Raw genomic sequence first — 22,936 nt, 5'->3', positions numbered from 1 at the left:
ACAGTTCTGGTCCAGTCGGACAATGCTATGGCTATCACCTACATCGATCGCCAAGGAGGCACTCACTCGCAGAATGGACTCTTTAGCCAGAGTGGTCCGTGCCCTTTTCCGAGCAACCGACAGGCTGCATGTAGACCTCTTTAAGTCAAGAAATTTCTCAAGATCTCCAAGCACAAGGCCCGCAGCGGTTCCAGCCCCACCCCCATCCAGGCAATGGGATCTCCTATATCCCTACGTCTACAGCCCTTGACCCCGCCCATGGGATCTTCTATATCCCTATGTACGCCCCCAACCCTCCAGCCCTATGAGATGTTCTGTATCTTCCAACCGGTACCAAATGAAGCCCCATCTCTGCTCCAAAGAATCCTTCACCAGTCACACCGTGGTCAACACGAGTCAGCGCACCCTCTCCGCAGACGAGACCAAAGTTCTGTCACGAGGCATGAACTCTGCCCTATTTCCCCAATCATCACCCATTGAAGACATCATCCAGCACACCGAACCGATCCTCCGCCACCTTGACAAGTCCGCAGCTGATGAGATCCGCCTGCAGGTCCATCAAGCCCTTTGGAAACACAAGCCAGCCAAACCCAACATCTCAAAGCAGGAAAAGGCAGCCATCAATTCACTGCGTCAGGACAAGACCATCCACATCCTCTGCGCAGATAAGGGCAACGCCACTGTCGTCATGGACAAGACAGAGTACAACAGCAAAGTGGTGGAAATCCTCAACTCAGCCTCCTACCAAGAACTCCGAAAAGATCCCACACCGTCCATCGAGAGGAGGCTGCAACAAAAGCTTCTCTCACTCCAGTGCACCGGTAACATCATTCAGCCCCTTTACACACAGCTCCGGCCTTCCAATTCCAGATGCCCAAGGTTCTTCGGACAACCGAAGATCCACAAGGAAGACGTTCCGCTATGCCCCACTGTGGTATCCAGAGGAGGCTCCACCTACGACACAGCCAAGCACTTCACCAAAATTCTTCGCCCCTTGGTGGGGAACACCAAACACCACGTCAAGAACTCGGACCAGTTTTCTGCCCTCATCCAAGACCTCACCCTCCAACCAGATGACATCATGGTCAGCTTTGATGTCGTCTCCCTGTTCACCAATGTCCCCACCTCCGACGCCACCAACATCGCCAAGGACAGACTAGCAGCAGACCCTGCCCTCAAGGACCGCACAGACCTCACTCCAGAACAGATGACTTGCTCCTCACCAGTGTCAACTCATCGAGCTTCCGATGGCAGGACAAATTCCTCTAACAGTCAGCTGGAACCTCCATGGGATCTCCTATATCCCCGGTTCTGGCGGATATGTTCATGCAGGAATTTGAACAGCTCGCCATCAACACAACAGACCACAGACTCAAAGTTTGGCTCCAATATGTGGACGACACTTTCGTCATCTGGCAGCATGGGCAGGACAACCTCTGACTATTTCTGGAACACCTCAACAGGCTTCACAGCAGCATCCAGTTCACAATGGAACAAGAACGTAACATTTCATTTCTTGATGTTGAGGTGACCAGAAAGGAGGACAGCAGCCTAGCCCGCACGGTCTACCGCAAGCCCACCCACACGAACAGATACCTCCACAGCACGTCTTTCCATCACCCCAAGATCAAGTCGTCTGTCAACCGGGCCTTGGCCGTAGGGCATACAACATCTGCGACGAAGAATTCCTCGGCCAAGAATTCCACCACATCACCGCAGCACTGCAATGTAACGGATACAAGCCAAGCCAAGCCAAGTCAAGACCCAAGATCCCAGATCCAACCCCGGCCGAAGGGTCTCCTATACCCAAAGCCAACTAGTTAGGGCCCCTAGTTCCATCACCCTCCCCTACTTAGGCAGTACTTCCCACTATATCCAGCGCATTCTCCACAAGTACAGTATCCGAGTTTTCCACACAGCCCCACTGCAGTTGCACAACCTGCTCACCTCGCACAAGGACCGGCAGGACCCCCAGCGCAGACCAGGGGTGTACAGAATTCCTTGCCAATGTGGCAAAGTGTACATCGGAGAGACGGGGAGGGACCTCCCGAATCAATGAGCACAAAGCCCATGGCAGGAAGGGAGAGCTTGATAAGTCATCAATACTTAAGCACTCCCACACTGAACACCATCACATCAACTGGAACCAAGCTGAACTCATCACCAGCATCGAACGATGGTATCCCCACTGCACCAGAGAAGCCATAGAAATCATCAAGCATGACACAGTTCCCGAAGACATCGGCTTCAACATCAGTGATATCTGGCGCCCCATCCTCACATCCCAGTCCAATGGGTCTCCTATACCCTAGGACTCCCCAGTTAGGTTCCCCCCTCCCTAGTTAGCCTATGGGTCTTCTCTACCCTTGGCACCCAGCTGTTCACTCTCCCACTGCAAACCCCAACTGACACAATTGAGTAAGCACACACCCAGGTCATGTAGTACCAGGATCCAGCGCAGCATCCATTGTTCTCGACATCACTGTTCCCGCCTCAACACTTCACCAAGCTAATCCCTACATCTGGATCCCTCTCTACACCATATACGCTCCACTCCCAGTCGGAATCCTGCAGTCTCCTGAAGACAGAGTACACTGTTCGAAATGTCAAGTTATTCCCCAGTTCTTCTCAGAACCACATATAATCAAGAAAGAGATTGATCCACGGTGTAACCGCAATCGTTTTTACTTATATACATGTAGTTCTTTCACCATGAAAACCTTCAAGTCTTATCTGCCCTGTTCTACTTAGCGTTCTTAGGATAGGAACGATTTATGTTGACCCATTTGGGACCCATTTGGTTCCCATACAGTCTTGCTACCAGGGTTGCACCAATATGCACAACGCATGTCATATACAGTAATCACGACAGGAAACTGGCGAACAATGTTTGTATACTTGGGGTGCGTTTGATTAACTTACACGTGTAAGTCAAACTTACTTACTCAAACAAGAGAGCGTTTGTTTAGCCATCAACTGGTCTTCGTGCCTGCCCTGGTGTCAGCCACCACTACCTCGGCTAGCGAGCATGTCTCTGGAGGCAGCCTGAGTGTAATGACGTCACGGATGGACTGTTTGTGCATGGACGTGATGGAACGTGGCGGGGACTTGACCTTTTTCCCAGAATGCCTTGGCGAATACACTGCAGCGTTCGATTAGCCTCATTTCAAGGCTTCCCTTGGTGTAACACTGGTGTATTCAGGGAAGCTAATTGAACGCACCTGTCGAATATTGCATGGTAAGCATGTGTGATGCATCTTGAGATGCGGCCAACAAACTTTGTGCTGCGGCAGGAAATTTTGTGGAAACATGCTCGCATCACGACACCTACAAGCATGGTTCAAGCAATAAAACCTGAGATTAATATACATGGTTCTGTGAATTAACTTGCAGAAATCTGAAGTTAACTTTTGGAATATCAAGTTTGCTTTTCGAGGTTTGAGTTCACTTTTCAAGTCAGTTCCTCTTTGAAGTATTTTTGAAGGGGCCTTGAAGTACAAAGTATCTAACTGTTGTGCTACCATAATAATGTTTGATGGAAATCAAATAATGTGTACACGTCACAAAAAACATTCTAAAATACTGTAAGAAATGTCCACTATATGTAGTTGTAGTAGTTTGCGGTCAATTAAGCACTTCAACAGCTGTTACATAAATCATGAAATAACGGCAACATTTTAAAATGTGATTTCATATGTCAGGCTAATTAATGGCCAGACTGATTAGCATGACAGTCTTGCTGGGAGAAATCTGGAAAGAAAAGGCTTACAGCTGTGTACTATTGTACCTGTACAGTATACATGTACTCTTGATACTGTACTATACATGTACATGCACTGTACATGTACTTATTTTTTATGTTGATGTGGCACTGATATACATGTACATGCATATTCTTGCACCACATGAAACATTCAGTAGCTGACAGTACATGTGTATACGTGTGACAGAAGCATACAGGTAGGGTATTGTACATGTACATCATTTCCAGAAAAGGGGGGGGGGAAGCTGCGTCAACACACCACTTTTGGAGCCAGCTCCTGACCAGAAACCGGACTCGGAGACTTTTTTGGCCTTTTAAACAATAGAATAGTAGACTTGCTTTCCATATACTTTTCTGACTAAATTTGGAATAGACCCCAGTATCAATGGTGCTGGGGGGGGCAGTGGGTGTCATTCCCCACCTCCTCCAAAAAAAGAGCAAAAGTCTTTTTAAACAATGAAAGGCAATTTTATGGTCTACCCCCTTGTGTTTCCTTTTCTTCCTGCAAAAAGCATACACAAATGTAAAAAATAAAATGTTTGCCCCCCAAAACAATTTTGTCCTCCCTCCCAAAATTTGATTCTGGATCCACCTTTGAGTAGTAGTGGTTGATGCAGTACATACATGTAGTGGGGTGACCACCAATGTTGCAAAGTAAATGTACATAGCGGTCAGTAAAGTCTGTCAGAACCCTTCACCGAAATGTGGTGGGCACCACATCCTCTGATGCAGATTTCATACCTCTGCACCCGTAGTACCGGGTAATATGCAATAGCGCCATCAGTGCACCACATACATACATACATGTACACTTTGAAAAATCATTTGAACAATGAAGTACATCTACACCAGAACAGTTGTAGATGGTACATGTACATGTATGTGCGCTTCGGCCATCACATACTGAAACAGGGCAAGTAACAGCTTTTGAGGTAAGCAATTAATGATGTTTTAAATTGATTCCGAAAGTTGAATCCCAATTTTTGAAAGCTGAACCCTAACTTTTGATAGTTGAACCATGATGTTACAATGTAGCTTGTCCGTTGAATAACAAATCAAAAGCTCTGAATGCAGCAGATGCTGCCATTCTACTGGCTAGAAACTGAAGTCACGTAGTGAGCAGTGATGGCGCCACAGGCTGGGGAGGGGGCTTTGCTTTCCCTCCCCTTCCCAAAGAAATAAAGCAACAAGTGGGCCAGGGGAAGGGGTTCAGACTTATCAGGTGAGCAGACTCGGAAACAATAGAAGGGAATACTGTAAGTAACTTTTAAAATACACATACATGTAAACTGAATGTACATTTAGGATTGGAAATTCTCAGAATGTTAAACATCATACTGCACTGATCTTCATGACTTCACCCTACTTCATGTAAATTAACAGGTGTAAAATGATGTCCCCCGACACTGCCTTTTGAGTCTTTGAGGCCTGGACAAGCCAAGCTGAAAGAGAAGGGTCTTTTTTTTTTACTAAAACAGCTTGAAATTTGATTTTTGATGGTGGTACCAAATATAACCATGCACACTTTTATTTGCATAATTTTTGAATGTAACAAGCAACCCGTAAATGTTGACACCCAAAATAATTAATTTTATTTTACTGCTGCAGAGAATATATGAATATTGTTTGAGCATATATCAGTATATACTTGTATCTGTCTGAGTAAACATTCCTACTTGTAGCCATTGCCCTCAGTATGTGCCTGTGCATGAACTTTAACAGTATTGGAAAATTACTACCTATTTGAAAAAAATGCTTATTTGCTGACTGTTTCTGGAAAATACAGTCTCGATATTCTGCTGTTCAACTTTTTTGAGTATCGCAATAAAATGGCATTTACCAGTCCTGCATTGATTGAGATTACGGTGTACATATGTACATTTGCTGATGACATCAAGGTGACAAGAGTCCATGGCACGACCAAAATGCAAGGTGTGGTGCGTTAAGCTTTTGGCAGAGTCTGAACAAGTAAAACTAAAAACGGCCAACGTACCTTCAGTACGCCCAAACTCATTATTCACTGATAAAATAGATAGTTAACTTTGATTATAGGCTAAAGGAGAATTTAGATTGGTTTTAAATGAAGGTTTCTCTATGAAAAAAGAACTATACATGTACCTCATGCGAGTATATTATCATCTCACAATCACCCCTACAAATGCATGCAATGGTATGGTCCAAAGGGAACAGCACACAGTCGATCATGGCCGCTCCTATCCAGTTCTGTGTAAACTGTGGTAACTCAGTGCAGTCACTTTGTAGCTCCATGCTTCACTGCTCAATGAATTGTTCGGCAATTTTTCAACGTTGCGTTATTCATAGAGCAAGGATCCATTGCTGAAGGAGGAAATCAAACTTAAGAGCAAATCTGCCGACCACTAGTACTACACGAAGCCGTGATTAAAACACATTTTCGGAGGGCCATAATTGGTCTGCAGATCGACGATCTCGCCTGGGCATTACATTATATACCATGATTATGATTATACACCCATGGATTTTTTGCAAGACAAATTACACAAGCTGCATTTTAGTGGTAAAAATGAACAGCATTTTCTCGGTTTTTCTCCAAGCAGCAAACTCAAAAAATGAAAGGAGTGCATGGAAAGTTACAAAGTAAATAGCATTAACAAACAAATTGGCTGATTTGGACAAATTGCAGTTCATGCAATGATTATGCCAGGCAAGATATGGGGTGGAGGGGTACCCCCTCTTACCTGTCCAATCCCTATACACACTCTAGACTGTTGTTACCCAACACATCCCCCTAGAAGTCTGTAAAGAATTCCTGAGAATCTGATCAAAAAATGACCAACACAAAGGCGAGGGAGGGTTCTCTCCGTCCCATATCTTGCTTTAAATGTCATGGATAGGAGTGTCCTGGGGCCTCCGATGGACTGGGAAACAATTGATAGACTAGACACAAAAGTAAAGTGACAAACCTTTGACTTTTGTTGGCAGTGGTTCTGGCTGCTCTTTTTTGACTGTGTAACAGAGAGCGTGCCCTGGCCAAGGATTCTCACTGACATTAGACGCTTTCGCGTACGATGGTACTGAAGCACTGCTCGCACGAAGCAATGTCGTCATTGATTGTCTCCGCCAAGCACTCCCGAGACTAAACAAGATACCTCCTGTTGCCTTTGAACCAGTAGCCGCCATTTTCACTTCTCGTTCGCTGCTTCAACACTGACCACGGTCCAACACTGACTCCGTACATATCCACCTGTACTGCCCGCTTTTGTTCTCACCGGCACTGCAGAGTAGTTTGGGCCACCTTATGCTGGGAAGGACAAATGCATGACGTAATGTGATTGGATTATTTTGTTAAAGTAACTGTCCGGGGATAAACAATGTACATGTACATTTCTGTGAAAATAATTGTATTACCAGTCTCGAAAAGAGAATATTCTTCAGTCGCGCCTCCTGAAATGTCGCGTCAGACCATGGAGGTGTGATTCTACCTCCATGGTCAGACATAGGCCTATACATGTACTTCAATCAATCCTCTACAGCCACTAGAGGCCATCATTACAAATATGTTCATTAGCTGGCTAAAACCAGATTGAAGAACTTAAATTTGGTTCATGCTCTGTGACAGCAAGTCCTTACAAAACCAAAAGTCGAGTTGACAGTCGAATATGGTACGGAATTCAGTAGGGTTCAATAGTACCAATAAAAATTGCGTGTGATTTTTCGATACTGGCTTCTGTGGACAATAAATGACGACGTTACATAAAATGAATTGGTATCACTTTTTTTTTTAAATTTGGCACTTTATCGTGTATATCGTGACTAATGTCCTTTGTAAAAACATCCAGAAAAACTCCTGTAAGAAATATTTTCAATAGTTTATGTTGCGTGCCATGTGTCTATTTGGCAACTCGCCATGCGGTGTCTCCATGTGAGACTACACCAGCCACTAGTATGGCTATGGCTCTTCACCGTTTGATCAAATTTCGAAGCGTCGTAGGAGACGCGACTCGCCCGTCATGCACGACCAGTGGTGCATCGGCAGCGGTGGATGAGCACAGTGCTATACCGAGATTTTGCACCGTACCAGACGTCGACCTGTCTGGCCAGTTTCACACATATCCTCCATCCAGACTGGAATCTGACAGGTGATCCAGAAGCTGGTTCACTCCGTCAATTAGTAAACTAGATAGGTTTGTGTTAGCACCAGGGTTATACATACATGCATATCTCTTTTTGATTTACGGGGGTTCTAAAAAGAATCAGTGGTTCTCAACGTTTCGCACAGTCAGGAGACTGCAGAGGGTCCAGTGATGAGGCAGCTTAAGTGTGTATAGAGGGCAGTGAGGTGTGGAGACGGGATTTTAAGATGAGAAATAGGTTTGCGGGTACGCCATGGAATCAATCTCTTTTAGGCGAGGTGTGGTTCTTAAAAGAACCGGTGAGTGTTAACTAGATGTTTCGGCCACTGAGCTCTGGCCGTCCTCAGAAGAGTGTGCCGGACAGAAGTGGATAGCTCGGTTATAAAGGTAACCCGGAAGCGGTGGAACGTGGAACGGGATTCGCGGGTGTGTAACTCAGCGTGTGCGCTGTTAACTCTGGATCCAACCGATGACTTGGGGTCAGCAGAGTGCCGGCAAACCAGTGATGAGGCGTATCAGTCTGATGGAGGGAAGTGTGGGGAAGATAGTCAAGGGTATAGGGGACCCATAGGCTAGAAATTTATATTCTGGAATTTATATTCACTGGAATTTATATACTTTAGATTTTTGGAAGTGAGAAGTCAACTTTCGGCAGGATATTTCTGTTATTTTGTTTCAGTTTCTATTTTTTTTTCCGAGGTGATTCTTTAAAGAAGTAAACAAACGGGGAAAAGTTAAAAATTTTCTCCATCCAGACTGGAATCTGACAGGTGATCCAGAAGCTGGTTCACTCCGTCAATTAGTAAACTAGATAGGTTTGTGTTAGCACCAGGGTTATACATACATGCATATCTCTTTTTGATTTACGGGGGTTCTAAAAAGAATCAGTGGTTCTCAACGTTTCGCACAGTCAGGAGACTGCAGAGGGTCCAGTGATGAGGCAGCTTAAGTGTGTATAGAGGGCAGTGAGGTGTGGAGACGGGATTTTAAGATGAGAAATAGGTTTGCGGGTACGCCATGGAATCAATCTCTTTTAGGCGAGGTGTGGTTCTTAAAAGAACCGGTGAGTGTTAACTAGATGTTTCGGCCACTGAGCTCTGGCCGTCCTCAGAAGAGTGTGCCGGACAGAAGTGGATAGCTCGGTTATAAAGGTAACCCGGAAGCGGTGGAACGTGGAACGGGATTCGCGGGTGTGTAACTCAGCGTGTGCGCTGTTAACTCTGGATCCAACCGATGACTTGGGGTCAGCAGAGTGCCGGCAAACCAGTGATGAGGCGTATCAGTCTGATGGAGGGAAGTGTGGGGAAGATAGTCAAGGGTATAGGGGACCCATAGGCTAGAAATTTATATTCTGGAATTTATATTCACTGGAATTTATATACTTTAGATTTTTGGAAGTGAGAAGTCAACTTTCGGCAGGATATTTCTGTTATTTTGTTTCAGTTTCTATTTTTTTTTCCGAGGTGATTCTTTAAAGAAGTAAACAAACGGGGAAAAGTTAAAAATTTTATACAGTTGCACGTAATTTTTCCTATCCAAGGGTTCTAGAAGCGTGTCATCAGAGGTCAACTTTGGCTCTACAGGCGAAATCCTGGGAATAGGGAGGGCCAAATTCTTGACATCCTTAATAAACATTTCTACAATCAGATCGGATTTTACACCTCTTGTTTTAAGTAAGTTAAGGAATCAAAAATTGTAAGGAGCCTCTTGGGCATAAATTTACCAATTTAATGGAATGCACCATGTACATGTAAAGAGCGATAAGGACAAGCCAGGTACCGGTATGGCATGTCCTAGTCTGGATCCCTGAGCTGAGGAGTCTGGGTAGGCTACGGGTCCAGTATCACCCGCTGTCAAGTGACGAAACGGAGGAATTCCTTCCCTTTCCGAATACGGCAATTATTCCTAACTTGTCGTCAACATTCGGATGGCATTGTCGATGGTTGTTCATTTTCGTCCGTCTATACTATGGACCATATCAGCGCACGTGCGCAAGTATAAGACGCACTCAAAAATTTAATGTGAAGAGTCATAGTAATGGGTGTATTTACGGCCACACCTGGGTCTTGGAATTCTTGAATTAACGCTTAAATTGAAATCCTCTTGTTGGCTCGTTTTGTATTAAAGATAAGCGCCGCAGCGATAACTTTGTCAAAGCATATAGAGCAAGAATAGAGGAACATGACAGATATGACATACTACGCCTACGTCTAAAATGTTTCTTTACGGCATGGAAGGAGATCCCGTGGGATGGGGGATACATCCGTCCTCCACCTCTTGAGGGCGAGATTACTGATTTAATCATCTCCCTCTCCACATACACACTTTTCAAGTCCCTCACTCATGGTTCTTCCCACGTACAACCGCGTATCTGCCTGATATACGCGCAATTTATTATTTGCCTATCATTGCTGACACGCAAAAAAGTGCCCGATACCTATTTTTTTCGCCCTGATGTGCACGGTATTGGGCCTACCATTGCACGTCCAAAAGTAGGAATCGAAATGGGCTACTGCGCGCAGATTGTCCGCATGGATCGTTTGCGTGTACCAAAACGTAGTTCTACAGTATGTATCCCTGTGGAAATGATTACAGCTAAAAAGAATTCTGTCCCCAGGGACCACGCTATTTCCGTCGATTTTGCATGAATGGAGGTTTCATCAGTGAAAAGTGGCATTTTTCCAAGTGGCATTTTAAAGCTCTTCGTGACATCTACGAGAGAAAGAAACTACGTATGCATTTTTAAAAAAATAAATTGAATCAGAAATACCTTAGAAAGAATGGTTTTTAGATCGTGAGGTGAGCGCATGTGACCGCAGAGCGATGAACAGCATCTTGATTTTCCGAGCGGCCGCCGCCCTCCCTGCCTAAGCAGTGGCCATCAGGCGACGCGGCGGGCCCTGCCTGCGCGGCGACCGGTCATCATAGCAGCCTGTGCGTGGTAGCATGTGCCGCGGGCTGTACAAGGGTGGATACGGATTGACTTTTGCGATTTTCTCCGTGGTGTTCCAGTTTTCATGGTGAGCATTAAGCGCTGTTTCCAAAGCGCTTTTCTCCCCTTTTTTATTACTTCATGACTTTTCCGAAATTTTCCTCTCAATTTCAGTTTACAAAGTTACGTGGTTTAAGAGATATTTTGGCAACAGCGCAGCTATGATATGTATATGAACTTCAGAATTCACGATAAATTTTGATGCCCTGCATCTAAACCTCACGTGCCTGACCTTCATACTGTTGTGTTTTTTGTATTTCAAAAATGTGACTAATTATGGGTATTGTAATACAATGTTGAGAGCAATAATTTTTTCAGTTTTTATTATATTTAATGGGGGAAAGACCTAATACATTTGCCTGTAAGTTGAGTCATGGTTGAGTGGAAGTTTCCCTGTGCCCAAAATTATTCAATTTGTCTCAACGTTCGTTCATAATTGTGATTGCCCTGGGCAGTAGTTAAAAGTTTTTCCCCCAATTCTTTACTACAAACATGCTTATAAATTCTGTTAAACGTACAGTAATTCAAAAACCTGAAGCACATGCACTAGCAAACACCAATGTAGGCCCTATCGGTATAATGCACATCATGCACTGAGGAATATTTTCCTCAAACACTAACTTCGTTTTGCTTTAATTACCACAGCAGATGACAATGACTTAATAGCAAGATCACTTTTGAGAGGGACACAATCACACAAGGAATTTTAAAATAGAACTTTGTGACACTGGCAATCAAGAGATATGTCAATTTGGAGTCATTTACCACCTTTTCTGCAATGTAAACATATTTGTAGAAACAAAATAAAAATAAAAAATCATTAGAATGTAGCACTTAGTTACTTTTAAATCTGTCATTTTTCCATTTGAAATCACTAGTGAAAAGCTCAAGAAATGCTCTAGAATGCAATTTGTTAGTGAACAAGGACAGAAATCCGCCCACACTTTTAAAATATCCCGGGGAGAACCCTGCAGTGACTATGCACACATCCTTAGCCTGCACCACCGTACTCTGTACTTGCCAGCGTCACAATCTCAACTGGGATAGAGCCAGTGTTGAGCTCTCAGAAATCATCCCCCACATGTGACAAGAAATCTCTGCCCTGCTTTAGGGCAATCGACCAAATGGCTGGTTAAATACTGCTGTCATTTGTCAACAAAATGAGTTCTTTTCTCTAGTGCGTTTTGTGCCATGGTGTATTATGAAAAGTGCATCCCGACCTGACTTCCCCGGTGACCCCTGACATGCTGCGTTATGAACTATTTTTAGCCGTGGGCAATACCTAATCAAAGGTCTTACGATGGGTCGTCAGGAATCTTCAGCTCGCATAATTTTTCCCCAGGAAGGTTAGGGGTAATTATAATAAAATGGGCGTATTTTAACCGTTGTGCAAGTGTTTTTCTCTCGGAAGGTTGAGGGTAATTATCACAAATGGGTACACAAACTTTTAAGCATAAGCCACAACAAAATTGCCTCTCTAGCCGACTTGCACGGCAGTTCTGTTCGAAGAGCGTTATACTTAGAACCAACAAGCCGAGGGTTCTAGTCCACATGTAGTGATTTTTTGTCTTGGTGGGGAATTAGTTGGAGGATTTTTTTATGATAGGAAAGTAAAGCCCAGCGTTTACCTTAGCACTTAAGCTTGTAAGTGTCCACTCACCTGATCGAGCTTCCAGTTATCCAATCCCGTATATAATTACCCCTAACCTCTAGGAAAAAAAAATTACGCGTCCACCCCTCTGGCCGTGACTTATACATACCGCCCTCTATCGTTCATTGGCCTACAACATGCGGTAAAAGGTCTTGAACTTTTTGCAAGTCCCGACCACAAGCGAAGATTAACCTGTTCCCACTATCAGACTAAAATTAAAATGATGTGAAAACGGAACCAAGGAACTATTTCAAAAACAGTCTGCAAATCATAGTGCTCTTTTATGTCATTTGGAATGATAGTGGAAATGTTTTAAATGTTTCCAGCGTCAGTTTGTTACACGTCCAGCTCGCTCTGGGCATGACTCATACATACCGCCCTCTATCTTTCATTGGACTACAACGTGCAGTAAAGGTTTTTAACCTTTTGCAAGTCGCAACCGCAAGCGCAGATTAACCTTTTCCCACTATCAGACTAACAATTTGATTTTCTTTTTGTTTCTTTGAGAGATTATACAACACAGAAGTCTACAACGCAAAATATTATTCTATAAGGTGCAATTTCTCTATAAATTTAATGTATGAAATAACATACACCATAGCCCCATATGAGAAAACTAAACTACGAGCACTGAAAAGCCAGAAATCTTATAAAATATTAACGTGCTTATTTTCGTCACCTATTCTGGGCATGCACACACTTAATTGGCCTATTTTCAAGCAACTCATGCGTGATAAAATTTCAAACTGCTATTCCATGAAAGGGGAAAATTACAAAAATAATCAAGGGAACGGCATCAAAGGGCATGCAAAAAAAATTGTTACCAACAAGCGAATCTGCCATGACTGGTGACAATAACCTGGACTCACATACTGCCGTGAGATGTTTTTCAAGTCTTTTTTACTTAAATGTTAGTAGCCATTTGCCCATCTAGTCCAATTTCCCCCATTGATTGCCAAATTCAAGGTGCAAGTGCATAAACGTTTGAGCGCTCTTGACAACTTCGGTGAAACCAAGCCGATGGGTACATTACTTTAACACTTGCCCATCTAGTGAAAAATTCTTTATAAAAAAGCCCGACAAAACAAATAAATGCACTTATGAGGTTTCATTCCCGGTATAAAATTACGTGTTTGCTCAAGAATATGCACATATAATCAGCATAAAACCAAAACGACAGCAAAATACCCTTGCAATAGTTTGTTCACAGTGATTTTACCAGAAAATGAAAATGCTCCCAAAAAGCAAGTGAAAGCCCCCATTGTAACATCTAGGCCTTTCAAAAGGCTATAAAGGTAACAAAATAGCTCATATTTTGTGAAACTCGAAAGAATTTTGCGCCCGGAAAGTTTGGGTGTGAATTTCTGTATTTCTGTTTGCTATTTTTTTTAAATATGCAATCTATCATAATTCAGGCTTACTGACGAAAACGAATATGCAACACAGCAGTACAGAACGGATATGGGAAGACGAATCGTTAGAATTCAAAGGGTAAGTGCAATAGAGTGTTTAATGCAAACCTCCACAATGCACTCTGAGTATATAAGCTAACATCACTTCCATTTTTCGCTTCACAATTTTGATCGCCTTCTTTACATTGATGGCAGGCAACACCCTCATAGTTTGTATTGGTTGCATACTGCAATCTCGACTTTGCCTTCTTATAGGTTTAGTTGGCTTCTATTTGTGTACGTCTATTCCCCTATGTCAAACGTCATGGGGTCAGTAACATGTTAGATGCAGACTCTGTGAACGAATGACACACTTAAAGGTAGGCCTATACATAAGCACACTGGGTTTACAACTTGCGAATCTCCTTGGCTTGCTTTTACCATGTATGTTGACGACACACCTGCTCGCATTTTTTCTGGGGGGATAAAATATTGGGATGCATTTTTTACGTATTCAGTGAAGTGCATATTTCATATTTAAAAAAATGCTGATGACTGGTCTTATATAAGACCACAAGAAACCATCATAGATAGTCTTTAAAAACAGAGGACATGTCATGCTTCCTGCCCTATGGGTAGGCCTACCCTACGCTGTTCCTGCGATAGTGGCGAAGTGTGAATGGAAAATAAAAATGATGCTATCCCCATGAACACGAATATTAACGCCGTAACAGCGTACGGGTAGCCTTGCTGCTTGGGGAACACTAACCAACAGGCAAGTGTGGAAGCAAGGAAGAGAAGAGGAGAAATCCAGGCTGTGATGAAGGAAGCCTCATCGGCAAGGGAGGAGAGTCTACTCGTGGAGATGGACGTGACAGCAAGACCACACAACGTACCCACGATTAAGTTTAAGATACTCAGGTAGAAATCCAACGGGAAAAACATCTGCAGGGAAATCGTATTATAAGATCCTTTGTGATTATATCCTCCGCATTTTAAATTTAAAACTGAGAACGAGCCAATAGAACAGAACAGCACGAATGGTAAATGCGAATGTGTATTTGGAAATTTTCCCGGATGTTTGCACCAGTGCGATTGTCAAGTCCACTATTTCCGAGTCGAAGTCCTCCTAATTTGAGTCCATGTCCGTCTCCGAAAATCAAAGTGTTCCTGTAAACCATTTTTAAGAAATATAGCGCTGGAATTTTGAAACAGGACAGTAAGATTCTTTTACGGATGAAAAATATAACTGGACGGTCCTTTTTAGAAATATTGCCATTTTGCCCGTCCTCGACCCAAGCTTTGGACAACATGAAAAGCACAAATAATGCATTGACATTGATATGACTACAATGCAAGAAATAGTCCTAAAGAAATTGAGGGTTGAAAAATCAAAGTACCGCAATAATTATTTCAATACATAAATTATTCTTCATGGTTTGCAAAGAAAACATCAAAACAGTATGCAAAACAAAATAATAAACAACTACATTTATGTGAAATTTAGGCAAATTATGACAAAACATTTTTTAAAAATGCCCTTTGAAAATGTGCTGTTACATCTATACTGTATTATTTTAAAAATCGCAATTTCATGTTGTTTTTCAAATAAAACTTTTAGATGTATTCCACGTAGTTGGTGCATATTACCAGATACCTGATAACCGTACATCAAGGCTTCAGTTGAATTTCAGGATAGTTTAGCTAAGCTATACAATCTCACATCCTATATTTCCGATGTCGGACCCATATTGTATGAGTTACTACTGCCGCCAGTCCTGAGTTTACAAACACAACTTATAACTTCAGAATTTCAAAAGCAAAACCGTGCACGTCGACGTTGCATGCACAAGACTTTCACACCTATGCAAGCTGCCTACAGATACACGCAATACATTTCTAGCCTTAGGGATACGTTTAGGAAATGTCTTTTCTGCAGTTTAAAACAGTACGACGGTGTAAGGTTTTATCATTAGTTCCTTATTCCTCACTGAACAGGTTAAACAAATTATTTTGGGCGGGGATTCGTGATGGGCCAGCACTGCGTATAAGTATATACGACCGCCGATGAAGAAAAACGGTTCCCATTGTTTTTCTTTTTTTCTTCTGCGTACCCTATGCTAAGGTTTTTGTTTCACTTCGAATTTGAGTTAAAGCACACTTAAAGAACAACCCGCAGATCTATCTCTGTCCTAATCGTACCGAGCCGTCGATTGGTGATATGAAGTTAAGAGAGGGCGCAATAGAAATCGCGCGCGCGCCATATGCTCGATTTAGTCCGCTATCGAGTTCTGCCGTCTAATTGGCCCAAGACTGACTAATTTGTAAATGACTTCGCCACAATGGCGGACGCGCAAGCATTTTCAGGCTCTCATTGGACGATCGCTAAATTTGCGCAGTAACTTCCCGGTCCATGGGTCCACGTTAACGGCGCGGCGATCAATGCATGTAATTCTACATGCATGAGCAGTGCATGTGCAGTGGGCGTGGTTTAAACTTAAGTGACAAGAGTGTTGTTATTTATGAATGTGCATGCAAGTATTTTTCTTAAGGGTATTCGATCTTCACAGAAACGGGTACAAGGTTTCTAAACACATGTACCAGTGGAACACCGCTATAACGAACAAGACGGGGTTTGCGCTAAATGCTCGGTACAGCGGTCGTTCGGTGAAGCGATTTTAACTGCCGAACGTTTCGTTGCCATGTTGAATAGCGCCCTCTCTTGTCTAACCGAAGTGCACCCTCTTGTGATACCTTGGTTTGCTGTTTTCGTGATGTTTTGCCGTTGCATTCCAGTTTAAGGTTTCTAGAAATGTATCTGATTATTATTTTTGTTTTTTTATTCAAACTTGAGTCAAAAAATTGATATCAAGTTTATCCTAAACTTCCTGAAACTACCGCTCAGGATCGATCTCTGATACATGCCGTAGCGAATCTCGGTTGATTTGTGTATCAGCGGCGCCTTCTTAAGACTATTGTTAGTGCAATGCCACCGTACGCGAGGTTTTCTTCCGCACCCGATCATGTGGAGTCGCAAATCCAGTGTCTATTCAATACCGTTGACAACTAGTGGCTTTCCGTCCTAATCCATAGGGAAATAAAGTCCACTTGTCACTTTCCAACATAAAAAAAAAAAACACTGACTGTTTTATCATGTTGACGTTCGGGAATTACAAACGGTAGGTTCTATGCACAAAATATTGGGAGCCAAGGACGATGTTCGGTAAAGCCGAATGTTCGGTACAGCGGTGTTCGCTATAGCGGCATCCACCGTACCCGTAAATGCACAGTCTCGTGGTGTCTTTAGGGTCGAGTCCGAGTCTAAGTGCAAGTCGAATTTAGTCAAATTTAAATAAAACAGCACATTGATCAAATAGGCTCGCAAAAAGCTACAACAGAAATAGAAACATCAGAAAAGGTGCATTTTCTTTAACTGTTTTTTCCTCTCATGTCCAGTTTTGGATTTTTATTTTGAACTAAATTGTGATGGCACTAAAATGCAATATTACCTTCATATCCATCAGCAACAGGTTGCCATTGGTTTTGAGCTCTGCCCACGTGACAGCGAGAACTGTACTGAAGAAATAGAGCTGAATGTATTTCTCTGTAATTGGTCGACTACAAAGTTTACTGACGTACTGTGAAGGTGCAAGAAAAGAATTGAATTTCTAAACATTATAATTGAACTTCAAACGACCTGATCAGCAAAAGCTACATGTTGGATTGAACTGCAGTTTCACAAATGTTCTCATATTGTATGCTGTTACATCCACGCGAGGTTTGTCAAAGATCAGGCTTGAGATAGCCAATTTTTTAAAGAGTGCAAAAAGGCCTAGCCCTTTAAGGCTAAAGCAAATGACTACCCCCCAGCAACAATTATACATTAAGCAGATGCCATCATACCAAAGAATAAACATTCCAACAGAAGCCAACAGAAGCCGGAAACTTTCATATGAGGCCAGTATATTACATAATAGTTTTTAAGAAAAATACCTCGGCGCTGTCATGAGAGAAAGCAGAACAAGTGACACCAAAGACCGCTGCAATAACCCACCACAGACTCCTCGCAGTATCATCTTTCTTATCCTTTTCATACGCAGGCTTGAATCTCCCAACTTCAGGGTATAATAATACTGCTAATGTTGCTGCTAGCAAAAAAGTTATCATCGCCAGCCATTTCCATCTTCCCAAAGGCCTCCCAACGATAACATAACTAGCTAATGCAGCAAACACCAAGCGTGATTGAAGAAGAACGTTCCAAGTGGGCGGGGGAATGTAGTTGAGACAATGGAAGAAGAGGTTGTTAGCGGTGACAAAGAAAACTGCAGGAAGGAGAAACACTGGTGACGGCATGAAACGCAGTCGTCTGTGCTGAACGCAGAATGCCAGGTAACAAAGTGCGAATTTTGTCAGCTCCACCGAGAGAACGAGCGTGGCGGTCGAGATGGGGAACTGCTTAGTTGTGTTGAAATGTCTGCCAGCAAATGCAACTGTTTGAATAAGCACTTCAAAAAGGACGAGGATGAGAGCATATATGCCCCTAGCAAGGGGACCAGGCTGTGGCGTTGAATGACCTGTCATAGGTTCAATTACTGTTTCGATTATCATGTTGTCGACTTGCCCTGATGATGGTCCCGGTCTGGGTGAAAAATCACATGACTGTAGAAAATAAACCAGACAAAACCCGTTTTGTTTTCTCTTTGTATTAGCAGTGCAGGAATTCACAAAGTTATTGAGCTTTCAAGAGAGTGTAACATTTCTCCCATGGAGTAATAACTGTTATTGAATGTAATGCCATTCTGAAGTACATGTCACCATTGCAAGTCACCGCTCTGCTCGGATCGAACAGAGCCGCTCAGACGAAAGTGGGGGAGTTTTCTTATCATCGGCAAATCTTGTGTATTAACTCCAAGAAAAGCCTTAGCGAGGAATTCAGTGAAATTTTGCGTAAAGCATCCTTTCAGTGTAACTCAAATTTGTTTGGGATTTTTTTAAATGGGTTTTTTCTATTTAGTTTTCAGTTTATACAGGACAAATAATTCAAAGCAGGAAAACTAGATAAATACATGTACATGCATTTTATAAACAGTACGCCTTAATTGAGTGGAATACGCTTATACATGCTGATAGTCGAGGTACAAACTGTTTGGTTCTTGATATATTTAATGTTCTCTTACAACGAGGGAAATAACAAAAACATTATATTAATGTCATTCTTTTGAGAGCATCAACTAATTTGTGTTCAACATGAACACAAGAAGTAACCTTCATAGGGTAACTTCGACCTGATATGTCATGTGGATATTTTAAGACGTCATGGTGACGTCGAAAACATGACCAGTTTTATTACACATATGGGCAAGGTGTGATTCACATAAAAGTGGTAGGTGGGTGTATACGTGTGCACCACATACTTGATATGCTGTACAGATTGAAGGCATACACTTGTTTATTTATAATAATCTTGTAACGGGTCTGTTTCGACCGTGAATAAAATTACATCCGTTTCATACAATAATAAGAAATAAACCATGCGTTTTATAGTTTTTGATAACAAAGGGCCACGCAAGTGTGATTTTGAGACTCATTTGATGTATTCATCTTCAGGGCTGGTAAACGGATGCAACCAGCACCTTCGGTATATTAACTAGTAAATGTACTTCAAATGTTCTTAATTTTTGGATACATGTATGTACCAATGAGTAGGTATGTGCTATAGTAAAGAAGTCCAAGTGGAGTCAACTAACACGAGGTGCAAAAATAGTACATGAACCTCAAGTGTTCATGTTTTGGGGGCAAACACATGTACATACGTGCTAGCCAGCACGTGCTAGTAAACATGTGCTAATCCAATTAACTAACACTTAACGTGCACAGAAGCACCTCAAGTGTTCATAATTTTGGGACAAATCTAGTCAGTAGGTGCTAGTGAACATGTGCTATTGGGGTTAATTATATCACATGAGGTGCATCAAGTAAGTGCCACACGTGTTCATGATTTGGGACGACTATCCACTCGTCCGCAAGTGCATGACGTGCAGGGAAATTATAACAGTTTACTTTAAACAATCAAATTGGTAATTCAGATTTTCACTTTTTATGAAATTTGGTTATATTTTAAACAATCCATTATGTAAAAACAAAATAGAGATTGCCGTAAAAAGCAACAGTTAAAGTCCTCCTTCATATCAGGCAAACTGAAAACGAAAGTCGTCGGGAGCATATTCCATAGAAGCCTGTTTTGGTGACGTCACATGACGGCTCTGCAATGGGGGCGATTCACAAAAGTGCGCCTCCAACAGTGTCAAACGCATTGGCCGATCACAACGGGCGAAATCTGTCGACCCTTTCTAAACGCGCATTGGGTCGACAAATTTCGCACATCATGATTGGCCAACGCGTTGCAAACTCTTGGTGGAGCACTATTGTGAATCGCTCGTATTAAACGAGTGTTTCATTAAATCGGGGCGAACGCGCCGGCGGGCGTGAATTAAAAGAGGTTGGACAGTGAGAGTGACTTGGAATTGCTTTTCCATCGACAATGTTGATCAAAACGTATACTGGATCGTATGATAAAGTTGAACTTGAACCATCCCAGTTTGAACCTGTGTAGGGTCTTCAGTGATGAATTTCAGGCATTGGTCATTTGCCGAGAATGACATCTAACTTACTTTATCCGTTTTTTCAGGTCTTGCGCTTTAAAGCCCAATATTACGGCCACAAGGTCAAGAAACTCTGGGGGACTAGAGCCGTATTATGACATCATCAAATCGCTAGATTTGTTTGCCACTCTCATCGACGCATTTTTTCTTAACTCTGAGCATTCTCGAGGTGGAACTGAGGCTACCAAAATGACGATTTTTTGTATAAATGCAAAGAAAAGCTGTCACGTTAGTCATGATATTGGTAACAATAACAAATTCCCTGTTAAATAACTATTTTATGTCAAAAAACCTAATTGATCTTTAAATACATGTAGTTGTCCTACATCAGTGAAAATGATGTGAAAAATTAATGAACATTAACCTTTGAAACCGGCTCCAGATTAAGTTTCTGTTAAAAGCCCGGTTTCAGCAGATTCCATCAGGGTTTCCCCTGCCTATATAAGTGTGAGGCGGCCAACCTCACTGATTTTCGTGAGCATCAATTCAAAAGTTAAAATAAACAAAGAAAAGATGAAAGGAAAAAGCAAAACAACTTCGAAATGTTTCAATAGATCAGTTTAAAATCGTTCAGAAATCAAAATGGTAAAGAGGGGCACTGAATACAAGACCGATTTATTTTAGAGGGGAACTTTGGAGTAAATGTATACTATTAGACTATATGAACTACTTTATTTTAGGCCTTTTTGGTAAAATTTGTTCGACCACTTCACACATATCAGTACCCCAGAGGAAACCCTGGGTAACCGTTCCAGTAGCGTTATGATACAAGGATGACGTTTCTGAGGGGATTTTTCAAAAGGGCATGTTCGCCTAATATCTGAATGCTTAATTGCAGCCTGTGCATTGGGTGAAAATACTCTTCAAAAATGCAACTAATGGGTACCCCGGGGACTTGGAATTCCACTGGCAGGAACCTGCCCCCATTCCCCTCTCTCTAGGTGTATTTATCTGCACCTCGAGATTCACAGTTCTGGCATACGATGTAAATGTAGGCTTAAGTGTGAAATAGAGGTTAGAATGTACACCGGGAAAGAGTTGCATATCTTGACAAAAAGAAGGATTCTCTTTGAGAAAGACTCTGCTATAGGATCGAAACTTCACGCCCTCCATATTGTGGTTTGTATTTATTAGGTCACTGTAGTCAGGAGGTAGTTTGCAGCAGTTTTGTAATAGGATAAGGATCTTGACATCAAATAACACCCCGTGCACAAACATTATGACATCGGTCTGAAAAATTAGTATTTTCAAAGAAACTGACTTTTTATGACGTTATGGGTTCACAAGGGCTGATATGTTACTACAAGGGAAAAAGATGTCCATGTATGGAATGTTTCCCATCACAATGCAAATAATATGGAATAGGAAATAACTACGATAGTGAAGGTTGCGGTTGTGATCAGCCTTTATATCGACAATGGAGTGGGACGCGATTGTCGAGCCCCCATTATGATGGGGCACAAGACTTTCAGCATCACAATAAGAATGCGAAATAGCAGCATAATACATGTACACCCACGATAAGGTCAGAGATGCAAAGGTCAGTGACACATGTCATTCTATGTGTTGTACTCTAAAAATAGGATGCATGTCTCCAGATGATACCAAGGAGAATACACCATGTAGGCTACATGTGCATGTACATGTACAGTGTAAAGGTACACTGTACACGCGATTGCATTGTACACGTGCATTCAACGAGTAACAAAACACAGCGCGTTTCCTGTTAGCCTGGTCGACGTCTATGCACGCGTACAGTACATGTACCCAGACGTAGACGTACAGTGTACATGTACGTGTAGAAGTACATGTACATTACTGTACATGTACAATGTGTACATGTACATGTATGTGATCGCTACAAGCGTAGCTTAAGTGAGACTTTCCTAGTTTCCTCCACGGAAAAGTGAACGTTTTCTCATTGCAAAGACACCGTACTTACAATAATGAAGCAGTCACTCGACAGATTTAGGGATATTACAGCAGTGAAATACGGTCCTCGTCCGCAAATGAATGTATCAGCAAGCAGGGGTTTAAATAGCCTGAACTGTTGCCAGTCTGCACCCTCTGCAGCGCGCCATGACTGCACTCTGCAGGTCAAAAGGACAGAACAGGTCATGCAGTAGCCGGGGAGCTTGCATTATTCATGCAGGAAAATGCGTACTCTGTAATATTTAGTACATGAACTGTACATGGACATGTATGCAGCCCGACCCCTCTTGACTCAGTCACGGTGAAACGATAACGACAGTGCGTTGCAATTAAGTCGGCGTTCTGTCTTAATTAAAAGCCTAAGGTGGAACACTGAACTACGTAAAGGGATCCCATCAAAGAAGGGCATCATGATTTCGTGATCAAATGTAGA

At 42.4% G+C, this 22,936-nt stretch overlaps 2 protein-coding genes across 5 annotated transcripts in view; both read right to left on the bottom strand.

Annotated features, from left to right (window-relative positions):
• The window catches only part of LOC110986828 (carotenoid-cleaving dioxygenase, mitochondrial-like), a 36,756-nt gene extending 24,123 nt beyond the window's left edge, over positions 1–12,633 (bottom strand). Inside the window, exons 1-2 of one of the 3 annotated variants that reach the window (XM_022249053.2) lie at positions 12,528–12,633; positions 6,706–7,043 (exon numbers count right to left, since the gene is read on the bottom strand). In XM_022249053.2, coding sequence (XP_022104745.2) covers positions 6,706–6,922 — 217 coding nt within the window. In that variant the 5' untranslated portion in view covers positions 6,923–7,043; positions 12,528–12,633. Of the gene's footprint in view, positions 1–5,881; positions 5,903–6,705; positions 7,044–7,150; positions 7,406–12,527 lie in introns of those variants that run through there. The other 2 variants (XM_022249054.2, XM_087149199.1) reach the window with 2 other exon arrangements.
• A 435-nt stretch (positions 12,634–13,068) lies between these two features.
• LOC110986830 (putative UDP-sugar transporter protein SLC35A4) lies at positions 13,069–22,694 on the bottom strand. 2 transcript variants are annotated; one of them, XM_022249056.2, is made up of 4 exons: positions 22,514–22,694; positions 17,903–18,548; positions 17,419–17,547; positions 13,069–14,854 (listed from the first exon to the last, which is right to left on the bottom strand). In XM_022249056.2, the coding sequence occupies exons 2-4, from the start codon at positions 18,515–18,517 to the stop codon at positions 14,525–14,527; spliced, it is 1,074 nt and encodes a 357-aa protein (XP_022104748.1). In that variant the 5' UTR covers positions 18,518–18,548; positions 22,514–22,694; the 3' UTR covers positions 13,069–14,524. The 2 variants fall into 2 exon arrangements, with proteins under 2 accessions (XP_022104748.1, XP_022104747.2); XM_022249055.2 differs by having other exon boundaries at positions 17,903–18,568; positions 22,514–22,689.
• Positions 22,695–22,936: the final 242 nt, after the last annotated feature.

The sequence above is a fragment of the Acanthaster planci genome, linkage group LG19, assembly GCF_054643075.1.
Source record: "Acanthaster planci isolate LZ-2023a linkage group LG19, COTS_SCS, whole genome shotgun sequence".
Classification (NCBI taxonomy): Eukaryota; Metazoa; Echinodermata; class Asteroidea; order Valvatida; family Acanthasteridae; genus Acanthaster; species Acanthaster planci.
This window is presented reverse-complemented; position numbering and strand designations above follow the sequence as displayed.